Genomic DNA, 17500 nt, shown 5'->3' with positions numbered 1-17500 from the left:
GTCGTCTGATATCCAATTTTACCATATCGGCCATTTTGGCTGTCGGCCATTTTTAATTATGCGCTAAAATGCTGTATTTTATGAACACATGAATGGATTGTTACGAAACTCGGTATGGGTCATCCGCAACGAGAAGTTTTGAAACAGCGTCACCAAGTGGATAATATTTTTTTTCCAAACACTTATAACTTTGGGTGTGCTTGACTTATTTTCATGGGAGTAACTTTTTTTGTCTCCTGAATCCTTGCCGAGTCCAAACGAGACTTTGGGCGTATGGTTTGTGCAGCGTTGTAATTTAGCGCTTAAAAAACGTTAGCTGATATCTTGGAAACCGCTAGTCCGATCGAGACGAAACCAGCGTCAGAAGTTCAGAAACATATGTCGATAGCTAAACACTAATGCCCAAATGTCAAAATATTGATAGTAAGGGGGAGTAAAATCCAATCAAAGTCAGGTGTCAGTCATTTTTTACGTGTTTTTTCAACTCCAAAACGAAATGAGATATTTTCACCAAAATTGATACACACATGTATTGCCTCAATCCGAGGACACGTAAGAAAAATGGTAGGATTGTGCCTCTTGGTGGCGCTATAATTAAACAAAATGACATTGGCTCTATACAACTCGATGTTTTAACATTTTTGCTTAAAATTGTCTTCACTCATTTATTCAGTTGGTCTGCTGTTAGCTTCTTTGTTTGCTTCTGTTGTGCTTGGCCCCGGTATTGCTGCTTGCAGATATATTTTCCTTTGCTTTTGCAGTGTAAAAAGTGGACAGATCAGAAACCTGGAGTCTGCTAAAGTGTCAATGGTGGGACAAGTGAGACGGTAAGATCTGGCCACACACACTTCACATCCTCTACTCAGAGTAAGTGCTTTCATCTCTCTGAACCAGTGTGTGTGTGTGTGTGTGTGTCAGGTGTGAGGTGGAGGAAGGAGACGCGGCCGAGCCGGTGACTGAGAGCGTGGCGGAGGGAAAAGAGGAGTTTTACGACCTCAACTACGTCACAGATAAAGCAGAGAGCAGCACATCAGCTGAGGTGAGATCCTCTACACAACACACAACACACACACCTTTTGGATAGGCAGCATGGTGAACAAACAACTGAGGATAATCAACATGCATATGTGTGTGTGTGTGTGTGTGTTTTCAGCCTTGCAGTGTGTACAGCTGGAAAATCGATCTGTCTAAAGCAGAGAAATACTGGGACGGCTGGTTTAGAGGAATATCGAACCACTTCCTGTCCTGCAACGTCCCAAAACTCCTACTGCTGGCAGGCAAGAGACATAAACCAATCAAATCACTCGTCTGAACGAGCACGGCCAATCAAATCACTCGTCTGAACGAGCACAGCCAATCAAATCACTCGTCTGAACGAGCACGGCCAATCAAATCACTCGTCTGAACGAGCACGGCCAATCAAATCACTCGTCTGAAACATGAAATAGCCAGTATAATAGTTATCCTCATTCTAAGGAATGGTCTAAATAATACAAAATATTGAAAATATCGTTGTCAAACCCAGATGATGCGTTGAGAGAGTCATTTACAGAGGTGGACAAAGTACACAACTCCATTACTCGAGTGAAAGTAAAAGTACTACTGGTCAAATATTACTCCGTTACAAGTGAAAGTTCTAAAAACAGATTTTTACTTAAGTAAAAGTACAGAAGTACTTGCTTTTAAAAGTACTTAAGTATCAAAAGTAAATTTCCTTTTTTATGTCAATGCATTATTTTATTATTGTTGTATAAATGTACTCTGTCATCATGCATGCTAGCGTACGACTACCTTGAACTAATTTAAATACTTGTATGAAAGTTACAAACCTCTTTACAAAGCTGCTGTCACTTTAAGGCAGAATGCACAAATCCTACACTCTAAAAAATGCACTAACCCAGCAATTGGGTTGTTTTAACCCAGCGGTTGGGTTAAATGTTTGCTTAAACAACCCAATCGCTGGATTAAAACAACCCAATATCTGGGTTAGTCCATTTTCAACCCAACTTGGGTTATTTTTAACCCAGCATTTTTTAGAGTTTATACACTGATACACATACGATATTCCCCCAACTGTTTACGTTCACTTAAGACATAATCAACTTTGTTTACGTGAATACTTTCCAAAATGACAATGTGTTTTGGTCTGTTTAAGTGCAAAAAAAACTCAAAAGAAAGCTCTATTCAGTACATCTCAGAGGCACACAAAACCAGACTGAACTGAACTCTTTCATCAGGCTTTTTCAGATTCATCCATACGTCTATGCTTCTCTTTCTTCCAGACATTTACATTTTATGAGACATTCAAGTGTATGCCAACTAAACTAATCTTTATTCTTTTGAGAAAACTGAAACACACTTTCTAAGTATGGCCATGGGTGCACACATTGTGCCGAGGAAGCGTCTTCTTCCATTTTGCTATAAACTGACCAGTGTTCAAAAAATGTTGGGAAACTTCACATGACCCTATACAAGTGATTACTGATAGGCTGTCTGCAAAAAAACAAACAAAAAAACCTTTTAAAGAAGAAACATATCATCCACTGACTTTCAAAGCTGCTACAGAAACGACTCTCGAATTCGAGGACCTTGATAGAAATGTAGCGGAGTAAAAATTACGATATTTGTCTTTCAAATGTAGTGAAGTTAAAGTAAAAGTATCCCTAAAAAAATAATACTTCAGTAAAGTACAGATACTCAAAAAGTGTACTTAAGTACAGAACTCAAGTAAATGTACTTAGTTACTGTCCACCTCTGGTCATTTCTGTTGATGTATGAGTTCAAATGCTCAGTTTAATGTGCTCTGTGTGCAGGCATTGATCGACTGGACAGAGATCTGACCATTGGACAGATGCAGGGTGAGTACAAACGACTGCATGACACACACATAATGCCAACAAAACTATACGTTTATGCATCACAAACAGTCGATTAATTGTGTTTCTGTAGGCAAATTCATGATGCAGGTGCTGCCCCCATGTGGACACGCAGTGCAGGAGGACATCCCAGATAAAGTATGTTTTAATTAGGGGCCAAACACTGAAGGTGAAACCGTTAGCGTTCTTCTTCTTCTTCCTTCTTCCGCCATTGGAGTCTATGGCAGCTCATAGAACCGTATGGTAAAAAGACTGCATGGTGAAATTTGGCACACAGATAGAGGACAGCCTGAAATGTCACTATAGCAAATTTGGAGTCTCTAACTCAATCCCTCTAGCGCCACCACCTGGCCAAAGTTTGACTCATTTATAGTTATAACTTTTGAACCATAGGGGCTAGAAACAAAATGCACCCTATTTCCTGCCATTTTGAATTTTCAGAAAAACCTAATGTGGCCAACTCGCCCTAGATGGTTCTTCCGATTTGCACGAAAATTGAACCAGATCATCTTCAGACCGTGCTGACAAAAAAAACTTGCAATTCAAGTTGATTCGACAAATAGTTTTCGATAAACGCGCGAACAAATTTTACGTAGCGGTTGCAAAAAATACACATAAGGCTGTATCTCTGCAACGCTTTATCGTATTCAAACCAAACTTGGTACATCACCTCAAGCATGACCTGAGGCAACATGCAGCGTTTCGGCGCAGCGCCACCTACTGGTCTGGAGATACGAAAAATGGCTATTTATGTCTAGAGATCATAAAAGTGGCCGAGTCGTCTGATATCCAATTTGATCAAATCGGCCATTTTGAATGATGTGCTAAAATGCTGTATTTTATGAACACATGAACGGATTGTTACGAAACTCTGTATGGGTCATCAGCACGATGCCCTGAAAGAGCCTGAGAAGTTTTGAAACAGCGCCACCTAGTGGAGAATCTTTTTTCCAAACGCTTATAACTTTGGGTGAGATTGACTTATTTTCATGGGAGTAACTTTTTTCGTCTCCTGAATCCTTGCCCAGTCCAATGATACCAGACTTGCCAGGTTTCGGCGTATGGTTTGTGCAGCGTTGTAATTTAGTGCTTATAAAACATTAGCTGATATCTTCGAAACTGCTAGTCCGATCGAGACTAAACCAGCGTCAGAAGTTTGTAAATATAGGTCGATAGCTAAACGCTAATGGCCAAATGTCAAAATATTGATAGTAAGGGGGAGGAAAATCCAATCAAAGTCAGGTGTCAGTCATTTTTACGTGTTTTTTCATATAAATGTCTATAACTCCTAAACGAAATGAGATATTTTCACCAAAATTGACACACACATGTATTGCCTCACTCCGAGGACACATGAAAAAAGGTAGGATTGTGCCTCTTGGTAGCGCTATAATAGAACAAAACATGACATTCCCATATACTACAATGCATTTTTCATCCTTTTTGCCTAAAATCATCTTAAAATGTGTTGAATTGCTCATTGCTGCCGTTGATCTGACACTCCCAGCTATGTTGGCATGTCTTGTCTTCTTCTTTGCACTTGGCCCCGGTCATGTCTGCTCGCAGCTATATTTACACATGATTTTGTTATGATGTAATTTAATATTTTGGTGCTTTTTTTAAGGTGGCAGATGCTCTGGCAAGTTTCATGATCAGACACAAATTTGCTGAAGTGCGCAGCGAAACTAAAAGGTGATTAAATAAAAACTCTATATAATAACATGACATTTAAGAGTGTACTGAAACTGTGCATGTCATCCTCTCAGTTCCTCGTACCCGTTCATGCGGTGAGGAGTCCAGGGTGAGTGACATTACTCGTCTCGAAATGATTCGTTTCTGTCGCTTGTCCCACCAACTGAACTGAATCTTTACTCTGTGTGTGTGTGTGTGTGTGTGTGTGTGTCCCTCAGATGAAGCAGAAGAACATCATCAAAGGCAACAGATCGTGCGAATGAGACACAGTTTAACCCCCCCAAAAAACCGACATTAAAATTTATTAATATTCAAAGCACAGTCTGACTGAAACACGTGCAAAATACTGGGAACAAGAGTGTGTGTGTGTGTGTGTGTGTGTAGTACAGCGTGTGTGATGATACAAACTTGTGACTGAAATCCCAATCTCAACAATGAAGTACATAAAGTGCATGATGTGGGAAAAAAACGTGGCAATTAAGGAGAAAACAAACAGCTCTCATATGGACAAAATTATTTACAATATACAGAAGAGGGAAGAACGAGTAACGGAGTCCGTCTGAAAGCCGTTTGAATAGTGTGCTAGTTTTACGGGGAGTTTTTTGGAGGTCGACAGCAAAGAAAAATGAAAAATAACGAGGACATTAGAGCGAGTAAACAATGGCAGAAGGGGCGAACAGTGGACTGGGCATGTGGCATGCACAGCAAACATCACATGTCCCGCTCCACACAATACAAAGAGCACTTCCTCGAAAGTCCCACAGTTTTTTCCCCCAGATCTGGCATCTTTGGTGAGGGCCAAACCCCTCCCACCCCCCAAAAAAAGCTTAACACTGATACACTCTTCATTTTTTTTTGTAATACTGCAGAACTCGAGCACATCAAATGCTTCTCTATAGAAAAATAAACCACATCTTCTCGGATTCAAAATAGTCTTTTATGCGTTCCTTCAACTGTCGCCGGGTCGAGAAACAACACCGCCCCGGCAGAAAGAAAAAAACAGGGACTGTGTGATTGTCGAGCAGAGCGTGGCCAAGTGCTTTAGCTCTAGTAGTGTCCACTTAGAGAGAGAACCCTGCTTTCAGAGAGAAGGGAAGGAAGAGGACATGTAAGATAAGAGGCAGTGAGTTCACGGCGAGACACTGGCCAGAGGTCCACTGAGATTAAAGCCCATTCGATATGGTCGGCAAATCCGGCGGTCGCGGTGGGCGTGGCTAAATCAACACTTTGGGTCATCGGAGGGCGTGTCAATGTCCAAGTGCCCCGCCCCCAAAGCGAGAGACCCCTCTGAACTCCCGCTGGCTATTGGCTGTAACTCACCTGTGGAGGACAAACACCATTATATTGATATTCATCAGCACGGCTGAGATAAGTTCAAGCTCAAGTTCAGGTTTATTTATATAGCACATTTAAGAACGTCCGCAGGCCACACACTCTCACAGTCTCACACACACACACATTGCCATACAGCGCGTTCTCTTGTGTCTTGTTGCGCTTGGAAGCATTTACATGAATAGGAGCGTGATCATGTAATGCTGGGCAAAAATGGATATAAAAACGGACGCTGCGTTATTTGCGTCACATATTTTTAATGCGTTAAGCTGAAAAAATGCATTGCCTGCGTTAATTTGCCCAGCCCTAATATATGTATATATATACAGTGAGGAAAATAAGTATTTGAACACCTGCTATTTTGCAAGTTCTCCCACTTAGAAATCATGGAGGGTCTGAAATTGTCCTCGTAGGTGCAAGTCCACTGTGAGAGACATAATCTAAAAAAAAAATCCAGAAATCGCAATGTATGATTTTTTAACTATTTATTTGTATGATACAGCTGCAAATAAGTATTTGAACACCTGAGAAAATCAATGTTAATTTTGGTACAGTAGCCTTTGTTTGCAATTACAGAGGTCAAAGGTTTCCTGTAGTTTTTCAGCAGGTTTGCACTGCAGGAGGGATTGTGGCCCACTCCTCCACACAGATCTTCTCTAGATCAGGTTTCTGGCCTGAGTTTGAGCTCCTCCACAGATTCTCTATTGGGTTTAGGTCTGGAGACGGGCTAGGCCACGCCAGAACCTTAATATGCTTCTTACAGAGCCACTGCTTGGTTCTCCTGGCTGTGCTTCGGCTCATTGTCATGTTGACCCAGCCTCGACCCATCTTCAGTGCTCTGAGGGAAGGAGGTTGTTCCCCAAAATCTCGCAATACATGGCCCCGGTCATCCTCTCCTTAACCCTTAATCGGCCCTTGCGGTCCAGCTGACCCCACTGGACTTTTCCTCCATTTTTTAAAAGTGTTCCCTTCATCTCAGGGCCATGAGACTCGGTGACTTTTCCTACATAATCTATCTAAACATGCACAAAAAATCTGGGCTTGATTTGGTTGTTCTAAAGGTGTGTAAAAAAAAATTTACCGTTTAAGTCCCTCGGGTCAGATTGACCCCACATTGAAAATGAATGGGAAAGTGTAAAAAATACATTTTTTTCACTTTTTTTGTCAATTTTTTTTTACTAAATCCAGTATAAATCTGAAAATTTCCACATTTATATCAAGGTCTGGTCCTAGAGCATAAACACAAAGTAGAACGAACTTTCTGTCTCATACACACACGCACACACACACACACACGTGTGTGACTGCAACAGAGAGCATTTTTATAGAAACTGGCAAATAAAATCAACAAAACTGGCATAAATCTGAAAGATTTTCATACATAAATGAAGTACTAATACTAGAGCACAAATGCAATATGGAACAAGCATGTTCACTCACACGCACACACACACACACACAAACACAAACACAGGTGTCTGGAGCATTTTTTTGGATTTTGGCAATGAATGGGAAAATGTAAAAAATGCTTTTTTTTCACTTTGTTTGTAAAAAAAAATCAACTAAATCCAGTATAAATCTGAAAATGTCTACATTTATATCAAGATCTGGTCCTAGAGCATAAACACAAAGTGGAACGAACTTTCTGTCTCATACACACACGCACACACACACACACACACACATAAACACACACATGTGTGTGACTGCAACAGAGAGCATTTTTATAGAAACTGGCAAATAAAATCAACAAAACTGGCATAAATCTGAAAAAATTCCATACATAAATGAAGGACAAATACTAGAGCACAAATGGAACAATCATGAGAAAGAGAGGGAAAAGGGCAAATAAAAGAAAGATGAAAGGCAGCTTAACTTCTGCATAACTTCCCTCTGGACCTCTAGTGGATGATGTGGTCATTGCACTCTCTCTCTCTCTCTTTAACTATAATTCCTAAAGTTTTTCCACAAACCTACAGATGGCGGTATTCTATCCCTAACACACAGAGCAATGTCCAAAAACTATTTATATTTATTTAAGATCATCATTCAAGTGATTTTTTCATAAAAAAAATGATTTTTAATGAGCCAATTTATGACATAGTTAAGTATTTGTGCAGTAAATAGGTAAAAAACTACCAAATACCCACAAAAACACAGCATAAATGTATAGTTGAGAAGTAAATAAAAAAAAGATATATAGTTTTCCATGTAAAAAAATTATATTTCCTTATGCAATCGCTCTGTAAAAGTTTGGGGTCTATCTGAGCCCAAGGGACTCAAACGTAAACCCTGAGGGACGATTAAGGGTTAATACAGTGCATTCGCCCTGCAGTGTCCCATGTGCAGAAAAACACCCCCACAGCATGATGCTGCCACCCCCATGCTTCACAGTAGGGATGGTGTTCTTGGGATGGTCCTCATCATTCTTCTTCCTCTAAACACGTTTTGTGGAATTATGACCAAAAAGTTCTATTTTGGTCTCATCTGACCACATGACTTTCTCCCATGACTCCTCTGGATCATCCAAATGGTCATTGGCAAACTTAAGCCGGGCCTGGACATGTGCTGGTTTAAGCAGGGGAACCTTCCGTGCCATGTATGATTTCAAACCATGACGTCTTAGTGTATGACCAACAGTAACCTTGGAAACGGTGGTCCAGCTCTTTTCAGGTCATTGAGCAGCTCCTCCTGTAGTTCTGGGCTGATTTCTCCCCTTTCTTAGGATCATTGAGACCCCACGAGGTGAGATCTTGCATGGAGCCCCAGTCCGAGGGAGATTGACAGTCATGTTTAGCTTCTTCCATTTTCTAATGATTGCTCCAACAGTGGACCTTTTTTTACCAAGCTGCTTGGCAATTTCCCCGTAGCCCTTTCCAGCCTTGTGGAGGTGGACAATTTAGTCTCTAGTGTCTTTGGACAGCTCTTTGGTCTTGGCCATGTTAGTAGTTGGACTCTTACTGATTGTATGGGGGGGACATGTGTCTTTATGCAGATAACCACCTCAAACAGCTGCATCTAATTTAGGATAATAAATGGCGTGGAGGTGGACATTTTAAAGGCAGACTAACAGGTGTTTGAGGGTCAGAATTCTAGCTGATAGACAGGTGTTCAAATACTTATTTGCAGCTACAAATAAATAGTTAAAAAAATAATACATTGTGATTTCTGGATTTTTTTTTTAGATTATGTCTCTCACAGTGGACATGACCCTACGATGACAATTTCAGACCCTCCATGATTTCTAAGTGGGAGAACTTGCAAAATAGCAGGTGTTCAAATACTTCTTTTCCTCACTAATATATATATATATATATATATATATATATTATTAATCACACCTAATATTAAAGTTTTTAATATATTTTTATATTGTTATAATTTCACATTTAATCTCCAAATTAAAGGTGCAGTGTGTAATATTATGAGGATTTATTGACAGAAATGCAATATGATATCCATAACTATGTGGAGCATAAAGACCTTACATAATGAACCGTTATGTTTTTATGACCTTGGAATGAGCCGTTTCAATCTCCATACATCGTGGGTGTGAAATCGCCATTTTGTGGCGCCATATTTCTACGGTAGCCCTAAACGGACAAACTCGCAAACTAGCAATTCGCAACCTCACCATTAGATGGATACAATTTACACACTGCATCTTTAATATAGAAACAACATAAAAAGATTGTGTGAATGAGAAGGACAACATTTTAGCCCAAAGAAATATAATAAATACTCAAGGCTGCTATTTCCATATATAGTGCATGCGTTTTTGTAGTAATATTACCCACAATGCCCTGCACTAGAGAAGAGGAGGACCTCTCTGACATTGCGGAAATCGCACTCACTTTGTTCGGTTAGCAAGGTGTCCTGGGACAGGGGCTCCGAGTCCAGGAGGACCTGAGGGAGACCCACCATCCTCACACCGGGGTCGATTTCCCCGGCCATGACATCATCACTCATCACCATGGCGTTGAGAGCCACACCCCCCACAGCGAGCTCGTAGTCCAGCGGGAGATCATTCAGACACTCGGCACTCGACTGCACACACACACATAACTCACTTACACTACATTCATAAAGTACAGAAACACAATCACACTACAGCGGTTCAGAGTGGGTTATAGTTACTAAAATCAGGGCTCCAGACTAACTTTTTTCACTAGGAGCTCAGTGGCCCCCAACTGAACATTTTAGGGGCACAACCAGAAAATTTAGGGGCGCGCACCGTAAATCAACATGCTAACCAAATCTACTAATTTAATAGGGATGGGTATCGTTAAGGTTTTAACGGTATTACTACTCTAACCGATACTGCTTATCGATCCGGTACTTTAACAGTATTCTTATCAGTTCTTTTTATTATACTGTATTTTTTTATTTTTTATGAAAAAAAATAAAAACATATTTAAGAACATAATTAACATGGCTTTATAATCTGAAAAGTAAAATATCTATAGCAAAAGAAACCGCAAAGTTTGAACAAAAATATAAAACATCTATTTGTAAATGGACCAGTGTGCAGCATTCGGAAGATCTGCTAACATTAATATTACAGTAAAGAACAAAACTACAAAGAAATCTGATAAAGTAATGAAATGTAAAATAACACTGCATAGTTTTCACTGTATAAATTGATAGATTAATGCTTATAAAAGCTAAAGTTATTAATTCAAGAGATGTGAATATTTTCTATTTGCCTTTTGTTCGAGTCGAATTAATGGCTCAATCGTCAGCAGGTTTATCAGACGCTGCCCCTTTAAGACCCAACGCAGAACTAATAATATCATATTCTCCTATTTCTCCAAACTATTTACGCCCATTTAAGATATAAACTGTCAAAATAACTACTCTCCAATCCGGTCATTTTGACACAGGCTATTTGTTTATTTGATGGTTTAAATGCGCACACGAAGCCTAGAATATTAAGTGCAAGTCGGTCCATTTCGCAGCACACACACACACACACACACACACACACACACACACACACACACACACACACACACACACACACACACACACACACACACACACACACACACACACACACACACACACACACACACACACACACACACACACACACACACACACACACACACACACACACACACACACACACACACACACACACACACACACACACACACACAAGCCGCCTTGAAGTTGGAAACAGCGTCTCTTGTGCGGATTATTGTGCATTTAATATCTGTTTATTATCAAACACATCCCGCAGTTTAGCCGCAGTTGAGACTGCAGTTTACAACAATCACTGAATCTGACGTTTAATTTAGGTTTAGGAGAAATGAAGGGAAGGATGAGCTCGACGGAACACGGCTATAGGAAGAGTTTTACCTCATATCATCTTTTTACAATTTGGAATTCTTGGAAGCCGAAATCGAAAATAAAATTATTTTAATATCACAGCACATCCCTAAAGTGTAAGAAGACTAAACTTTAGTGTAGTTCTCTTGGCCATCGTCACTCATTAAGCTGAGTGTGTGTGTCGTGTTCGTTTTCTCTCTCTTCTGGATTGCGAATGGCAAAAATGCATCGTGGACAAATGGTTTAATATTATCTCATATAGAAACGGCTGGCAAAGATAGAATTAGAAATAGATAGAAATAGTAAGTGTATTTTCTTAATTTCTCCAGTACCGACAGCAGGAAAATGTACTGGTCGCACATGAGCGACTGGATGTAAAATTCAGTCGCACACTCTCAAATTTTTGTCGCAAAATGCGACCATTTAGTCTCACTCTGGAGCCCTGGAACTGTGAATAACAGCCTCCATTCAATCTGTTGATCATATGAAGGAGGACAGAAAACACTCTGAGGAGGGAGAGAAACACTGACCGTGAGGCCGAGGGCTTTGAGGATGTTCATTTTACACATGGGACACGTGCGGTGGTCCACTAGCCAGGGGTCCACACAGCCTTTATGAAAGAGATGCCTGAGAGAGAGAGAGAGAGAGAGAGAGAGAGAGAGAGAGAGAGAGAGAGAGAGAGAGAGAGAGGTTCACAATACTTTATTCACCTTTTTTTGTTTTCTTCTACAAAATCATGTTTTTTTTTTTTTTTGAAATTTTTTTTTTTTTTGTTGAAATTTTTTAAAAACATTCATATTCCAAAACATAACCACATTACAAAAAAACAAAAAACAACACAAACACAAAAAAATAAAAAATAAAAAAAATAATAAATAAATAAATAAATAAAAAAACATGCTACAAAAAAAAAATTACATTTTCCTCCTCATCAACAGTACACAAAATGTCACCAATGCCCCAAATTTCATTAAAAACCATTATGTTTTTAGTCAAATTGTAAAAAGCAAATTCTGCTCTAATTCTTGCTTTTATCAAGGCTTTAAAAACCAATTCAGGATCTACAGAAACTTCACCTCTTAATTTTCGTTTTCTTGTTACCCATATTGCAAGCTTTGCTTCACCTATTATGAAGTTAATTAAAGAAATACTTTTCTTTTTATTAGCAACATATTTAGGACCAAATATAAAATTTGCCATACTAAACACTTCTCCGAATTTCATAAACAAAACTTCCAACATCACAAACAAACCTCTCAATCTAAAACAGTGCAAAAAGACATGATCAATTGACTCTTCAGTATCACAGAAAACACACTCCTTTGCCACAGTGGGATCTATATGTGCTACATGCTTGTTTGTGGCTATCGCCCAATGTATGATTCTCCACTGGAGATCTGCAGTGCGTTTTTCTATTGGAGTTTTATATAAGGATCTCCAGCATCCTTTTGGGGAAGAGTCTGGTACAAAAAAATTTATCCATTTTGATTCCTTTTGATCTTTAAGCAAAGTGTAATGAGCCACCTTTACACACATTATATACAATGCCTTTTTGGATATTTCTTTAAATTGTGTTATTTGTGGAGTTCTGAAACTAAGAATTGAACTCTCATTTGGTTGTTCTTCAACAGCTGCAGAGATCTGTAACTCTGGAAATTCATAACCCATCTCATTTTCTAGTAATGGTAACTCATTTGCTTCTAAGAATTGTCGAAAAATAGAAGGCAAAACCATAAAAATTCGATTCAGTATTATTGTCATAAATCTGACAGACTTAATGCCTGTTAGATGACACATCTCTTCAGGATTCTTCCAGTTTTTCCCAGTTCTCAGATCTGATAGTTTCGTACAGCAGGCATTTGCCATTGAAGACCTCAAACTTTGCAGTCCTAATTCTTTGACTTCAATCACAGGATTATTGAAAAGAGGTTCATGTTGTATCCAGTTCCCGAGACTCGAAAACTCTCTTTCCACTTTAAACACAAAAGTCCATGCCTTTAAGACTGATTGATAAAAGGATGAGGTGCCACTCAAATCCACATCTTCCAGTCTCATTAAAAACAGCTGTTTATCGTATTTGAAAATATCCACTTTTTGCAACAAAGCACAAGCTGTTTCAGTCCACATACATCTCTCAGAGTACAACAGTCTTTGTGCTGCCTGAAGTCTGAAAGCCATAATTCTTCTTTGTATGTCTATTAGTCCATGTCCTCCGTCATTAACGGGCAAGAAAAGCACAGCTGCCTTTGTCCAGTGGCATCCAGACCAAAAAAAGTCAATCAGTCTCTTCTGGATCTCACACACAATATCATTTGGTGGGTTTATTACAGTCATTTTGTGCCAAAACATAGATGCAACCACATTATTAATAACCAAGACTCTTCCCCTATATGACAATTTGGATAGCACCCACTTCCAACTCGACAGTTTTTTACAAACTTTTTCCACAATACCTTCCCAGTTCTTTTTCATATACTCTTCATTTCCTAAATATACCCCTAAAAACTTCAACCCTTCTCTTCCCCATTTCACTTCTCCTGGGAGTACTGGAGGAGGATTTTCTTGCCAGCTCCCAATAATAAAACCTTCACTTTTGTTCCAGTTAACCTTTGAAGATGATGCTTTTTCATAAACGTTTAGACCTTCTTTTAAACTTATTAAATCATTTTCCGTTTTTATAAAAACAGTTATATCATCTGCATAGGCAGATACTTTTATGGGTCTATTTTCAAAACCTTTGACCACAAAGCCTTGCAGATTTTTCCTTAACTGACAGAGTAGAGGTTCAATTGCTAGACAATATAATTGTCCAGATAAAGGACATCCTTGTCTTATTCCTCTATTAATAAAAACTGGCTTACTTAATCCTCCGCCCACCTTTAACATAGCTACTGCTCCAGTATATAAAAGTTTAACCCCTGATAAAAAAAAATCACCAATTCCAAAGGCTTTAAGTGTTTTAAACAGATAACAATGGTCTACTCTGTCAAAGGCTTTCTCTTGGTCAATAGAGAGGATGCCTATATCTTGATTTTCTATATTTGCTAATTCAATGGTATCTCTCAAAAGAAAAAGATTGTCCACAATGGTTCTTTTAGGAACACAATAAGTCTGATTTGTCTGTATTAGATCTCCAAGGTACTCTTTAAGTCTATTTGAAAAAACCTTTGCAAGAATTTTATAATCTGTGCACAAAAGTGCAACTGGTCTCCAGTTTTTTAGGAGACCCAGATCTCCTTTCTTAGGTAATAATGAAAGTACAGCCCTTTTGCAACTGGTTGGTAACTCTTTTCTTTCAAAAGACACTCTATAAACTTCCATCACATCTTCATTAATAATCTTCCAGAATTTTCTGTAAAATTCTATGGGAAGTCCATCAATACCAGGAGTTCGACCAACAGAAAGTTGCTGAACTGCTTTAGACAGTTCTTCCATATTTAGCTCAGAGTCCAGCTCCTTACGTTGTTTGATGTTAAGTTTAGGCATATCATCCAACAGAAAATCCATACTTGCATTGTCACACTCTTGTGCTCTAAACAGTTCTTCATAAAATTCCCTTGCAATTACCCTCATTTCCCTTGGATCAGTTGTCAAAGTTCCATTAGGGTATTTCAGATGTAACATCTGTTTTCTTTCTACTTCTTTTTTTTCCAAGTTAAAAAAAAAAGAACTAGGAGCATCCATATCTTTTAAAAAAGAAAACCGAGATCTAATTAGTGCTCTTTTTGCATGTTCATGAAGAAGATTACTTAGGGTCTTCTTTTTTTTTTCCAGCCCTCCCATATCTGCTGTATTACTATCTATTATATTATTTTCAATTTGTTCTATATCTTTCTCAAGTTCTTTTATTGTATTTTTAATTAGACTATTTGTATGAGCAGTATAGTTTTGACAAAACATCCTTATCTGGGTTTTTCCAACTTCCCACCACTGTACAATATTGTCATAATCATGTTTTCTTTGCTTCCAATTTTTCCACAGTAACTCAAATTTCTCGCAAAAATTTTCATCATACAATAATTTAACATTAAAATGCCAATAAGAGCTAAAACTTTGTGACTTCTTCAGGCTAATTTCAATTAAACAGAGGTGATGATCTGTAAACCCATTTGGGGAAATAACTGATTTTAAAACTCTATTATTCATATTCTTATTAATATAAAATCTATCTAATCTTGCAGCACTAATATGTTCTCTGGAGGTTTTTACCCATGTATATTGTCTCGCCATTATATGCTGTTCTCTCCAGACATCAATTAAACTGTAATCTCTGATAATTGCACTTAAAACATCCGCTGATGGAGGATAAGGTTCATCTCCATTTCTGTCTATGGTAAAATCTAAGGTACAATTCCAATCACCACCCAATATCAAAAAAGTACTCTTATCAAAATCCTTCAAATGTTCCTTTAACTTCTTAAAAAAGCAAGATCTCTCTACTCCATTATTTGGGGCATATATATTAATAAATACAAAAACCAAACCCATTATTTCAACTTGAACAATTAAACCCCTACCTCTTTCTATCTCACATTTAGAAATAATATTTATGTTCATATTCTTTCTAAATAAGATAGCAACACCCCCACTCACATTAGAACCATGACTAAAAAAGATGCTTCCCTCCCACCACATTCTCCAATCTATCTCATCTATTTTATCACTGTGGGTTTCTTGTAAAAAGATAACATTCATATTTTTGGCCTCAATATATCTTGATACAACAGCCCTTTTGTTTCTATCTCTTCCTCCATTTATGTTAATAGATCCTATTTTTAAGCTCTCCATAAAAAGAAAGGAGAAGAGAGAGAGAAAAAAGACAAAAAAAAGAGACGAATTACGATGGAAAAGAAAACACCCCCTTTGTGCCATTAAACAGATTTACTTAAGTTTTTTTTAGGTCGAACATTTCCTCTCCTTAATTTTGTTACAATTTTCTTTAATCTAAACCTTTTCCTTCTGCTGAGTTCTTCAAATCCTACTGATTTCTGTATTTTTACTGCTGAAATCAAAAACTTCCTAACATCAGGGAAATAATCTTTCACTTCAACTTTTCTGCCAAATGTTTTATCCAGAAAATCATTAATGTCTTTTACAGTATACAACTGATCATCTCCACCCTGTGAAAGGATATCTGACATTTCTGACATATTATCATCATCATCACCATCGTCATCATCCTCCTCCTCACCATCATCATCATCATCACCACCTCCACTTTCGTCTAATCCATGATCAATCCTTTCCTCATCTGTCTGTATTTTTGCATTATAATTCTCACGTTTACTCACGTTCACATTAGCAATCCCAACAGTACAAGTAATTCCGGAGTTATCTGCCTCAACACTTTTCTCATCATCATTAACAACTATTTCACTGGTTGTGCTTTCTTTCCTATTTCGCTCAGTTTCAGCGATCACTTTATCTCTTTTTTTTTCTACTTCAGTAACGACTTCAGTTTCGTGCGTGTTTTCACTTCTCTCAGCCTGCATTTTATGTGGGCAAGAATGCTTTTTGTGACCAATATCACCACACTCGAAACATTTTAGACTGCCAGCGCTTGCATAAAGCATGTATGACTTTCCCTCGTGCTCAACACGAAAAGAGATGTCTAAAGACGCCGACTCCAGAAACATAAACACTTGGCGTCTGAAGGAAAGCACGTGCTTTAGCGCTGGGTTTTTACAACCCAGCGGAATCATTTTTATGCCACTAGCTAGCTTTCCGAATCTAAGCAATTCTCGTTCAATAACACTGTTTGATATGAACGGTGGTACATTAGAAACAGTAACTCTTGTTGATAAAGAAACCAGCGGTGAAATGACACAAAAAACGCCACTTACCCACACTCCGCTTTCAACCAACTGACCAATCAACTTCTGTTCCTTCAAAAATATGACGACGGCTTTATTCATTCTTGAGGCTGAAACTATAGTTTCAAAACCAATTTGCTCACCCACAGCAACAAGTACATCTTCCACAGATGCATCGCCTTCAGGTGCACACCTAACTCCATGGCGGAGTGAAAGAGAGGAGTCCCGCGTACTCGCGTGAGCCTCCATTCTCACACCCCGCCCCAAGAAAAATATAAAAAGAGAAAACAAAAACAAAAAACGAAAACAGGATAATAAAAAAAAACAAAAGAAAACTTTAAATTAGTTACAAACGAAACAATCGCTCTTCTCACCCGTGAGACCCACTCACCCCACACTCGCACATGCGCAGAGAGAGAGAGAGAGAGAGAGAGAGACAGAGAGAGAGAGAGA

The 17500-nt window shown here is 38.5% G+C and overlaps 2 protein-coding genes across 2 annotated transcripts in view; one reads left to right on the top strand and one right to left on the bottom strand.

Annotated features, from left to right (window-relative positions):
• The window catches only part of LOC307117638 (protein phosphatase methylesterase 1-like), a 14294-nt gene extending 8827 nt beyond the window's left edge, over positions 1-5467 (top strand). The window contains exons 5-12 of the mRNA XM_079802609.1: positions 762-827; positions 919-1039; positions 1154-1277; positions 2814-2858; positions 2950-3014; positions 4501-4568; positions 4643-4677; positions 4787-5467. Coding sequence (XP_079658735.1) covers positions 762-827; positions 919-1039; positions 1154-1277; positions 2814-2858; positions 2950-3014; positions 4501-4568; positions 4643-4667 — 514 coding nt within the window. The 3' untranslated portion in view covers positions 4668-4677; positions 4787-5467. The remainder of the gene's footprint in view (positions 1-761; positions 828-918; positions 1040-1153; positions 1278-2813; positions 2859-2949; positions 3015-4500; positions 4569-4642; positions 4678-4786) is intronic.
• rnf150b (ring finger protein 150b) overlaps positions 4855-17500 on the bottom strand; it is a 32736-nt gene continuing 20090 nt past the window's right edge. The window contains exons 5-7 of the mRNA XM_079802606.1: positions 11765-11861; positions 9755-9947; positions 4855-5888 (exon numbers count right to left, since the gene is read on the bottom strand). Of these exons, the coding sequence (XP_079658732.1) occupies positions 5788-5888; positions 9755-9947; positions 11765-11861 (391 nt within the window). The 3' untranslated portion in view covers positions 4855-5787. The remainder of the gene's footprint in view (positions 5889-9754; positions 9948-11764; positions 11862-17500) is intronic.

This window comes from Gobio gobio (genome assembly GCF_949357685.1).
Source record: "Gobio gobio genome assembly, chromosome: 21".
NCBI lineage: Eukaryota > Metazoa > Chordata > Actinopteri > Cypriniformes > Gobionidae > Gobio > Gobio gobio.
This window is presented reverse-complemented; position numbering and strand designations above follow the sequence as displayed.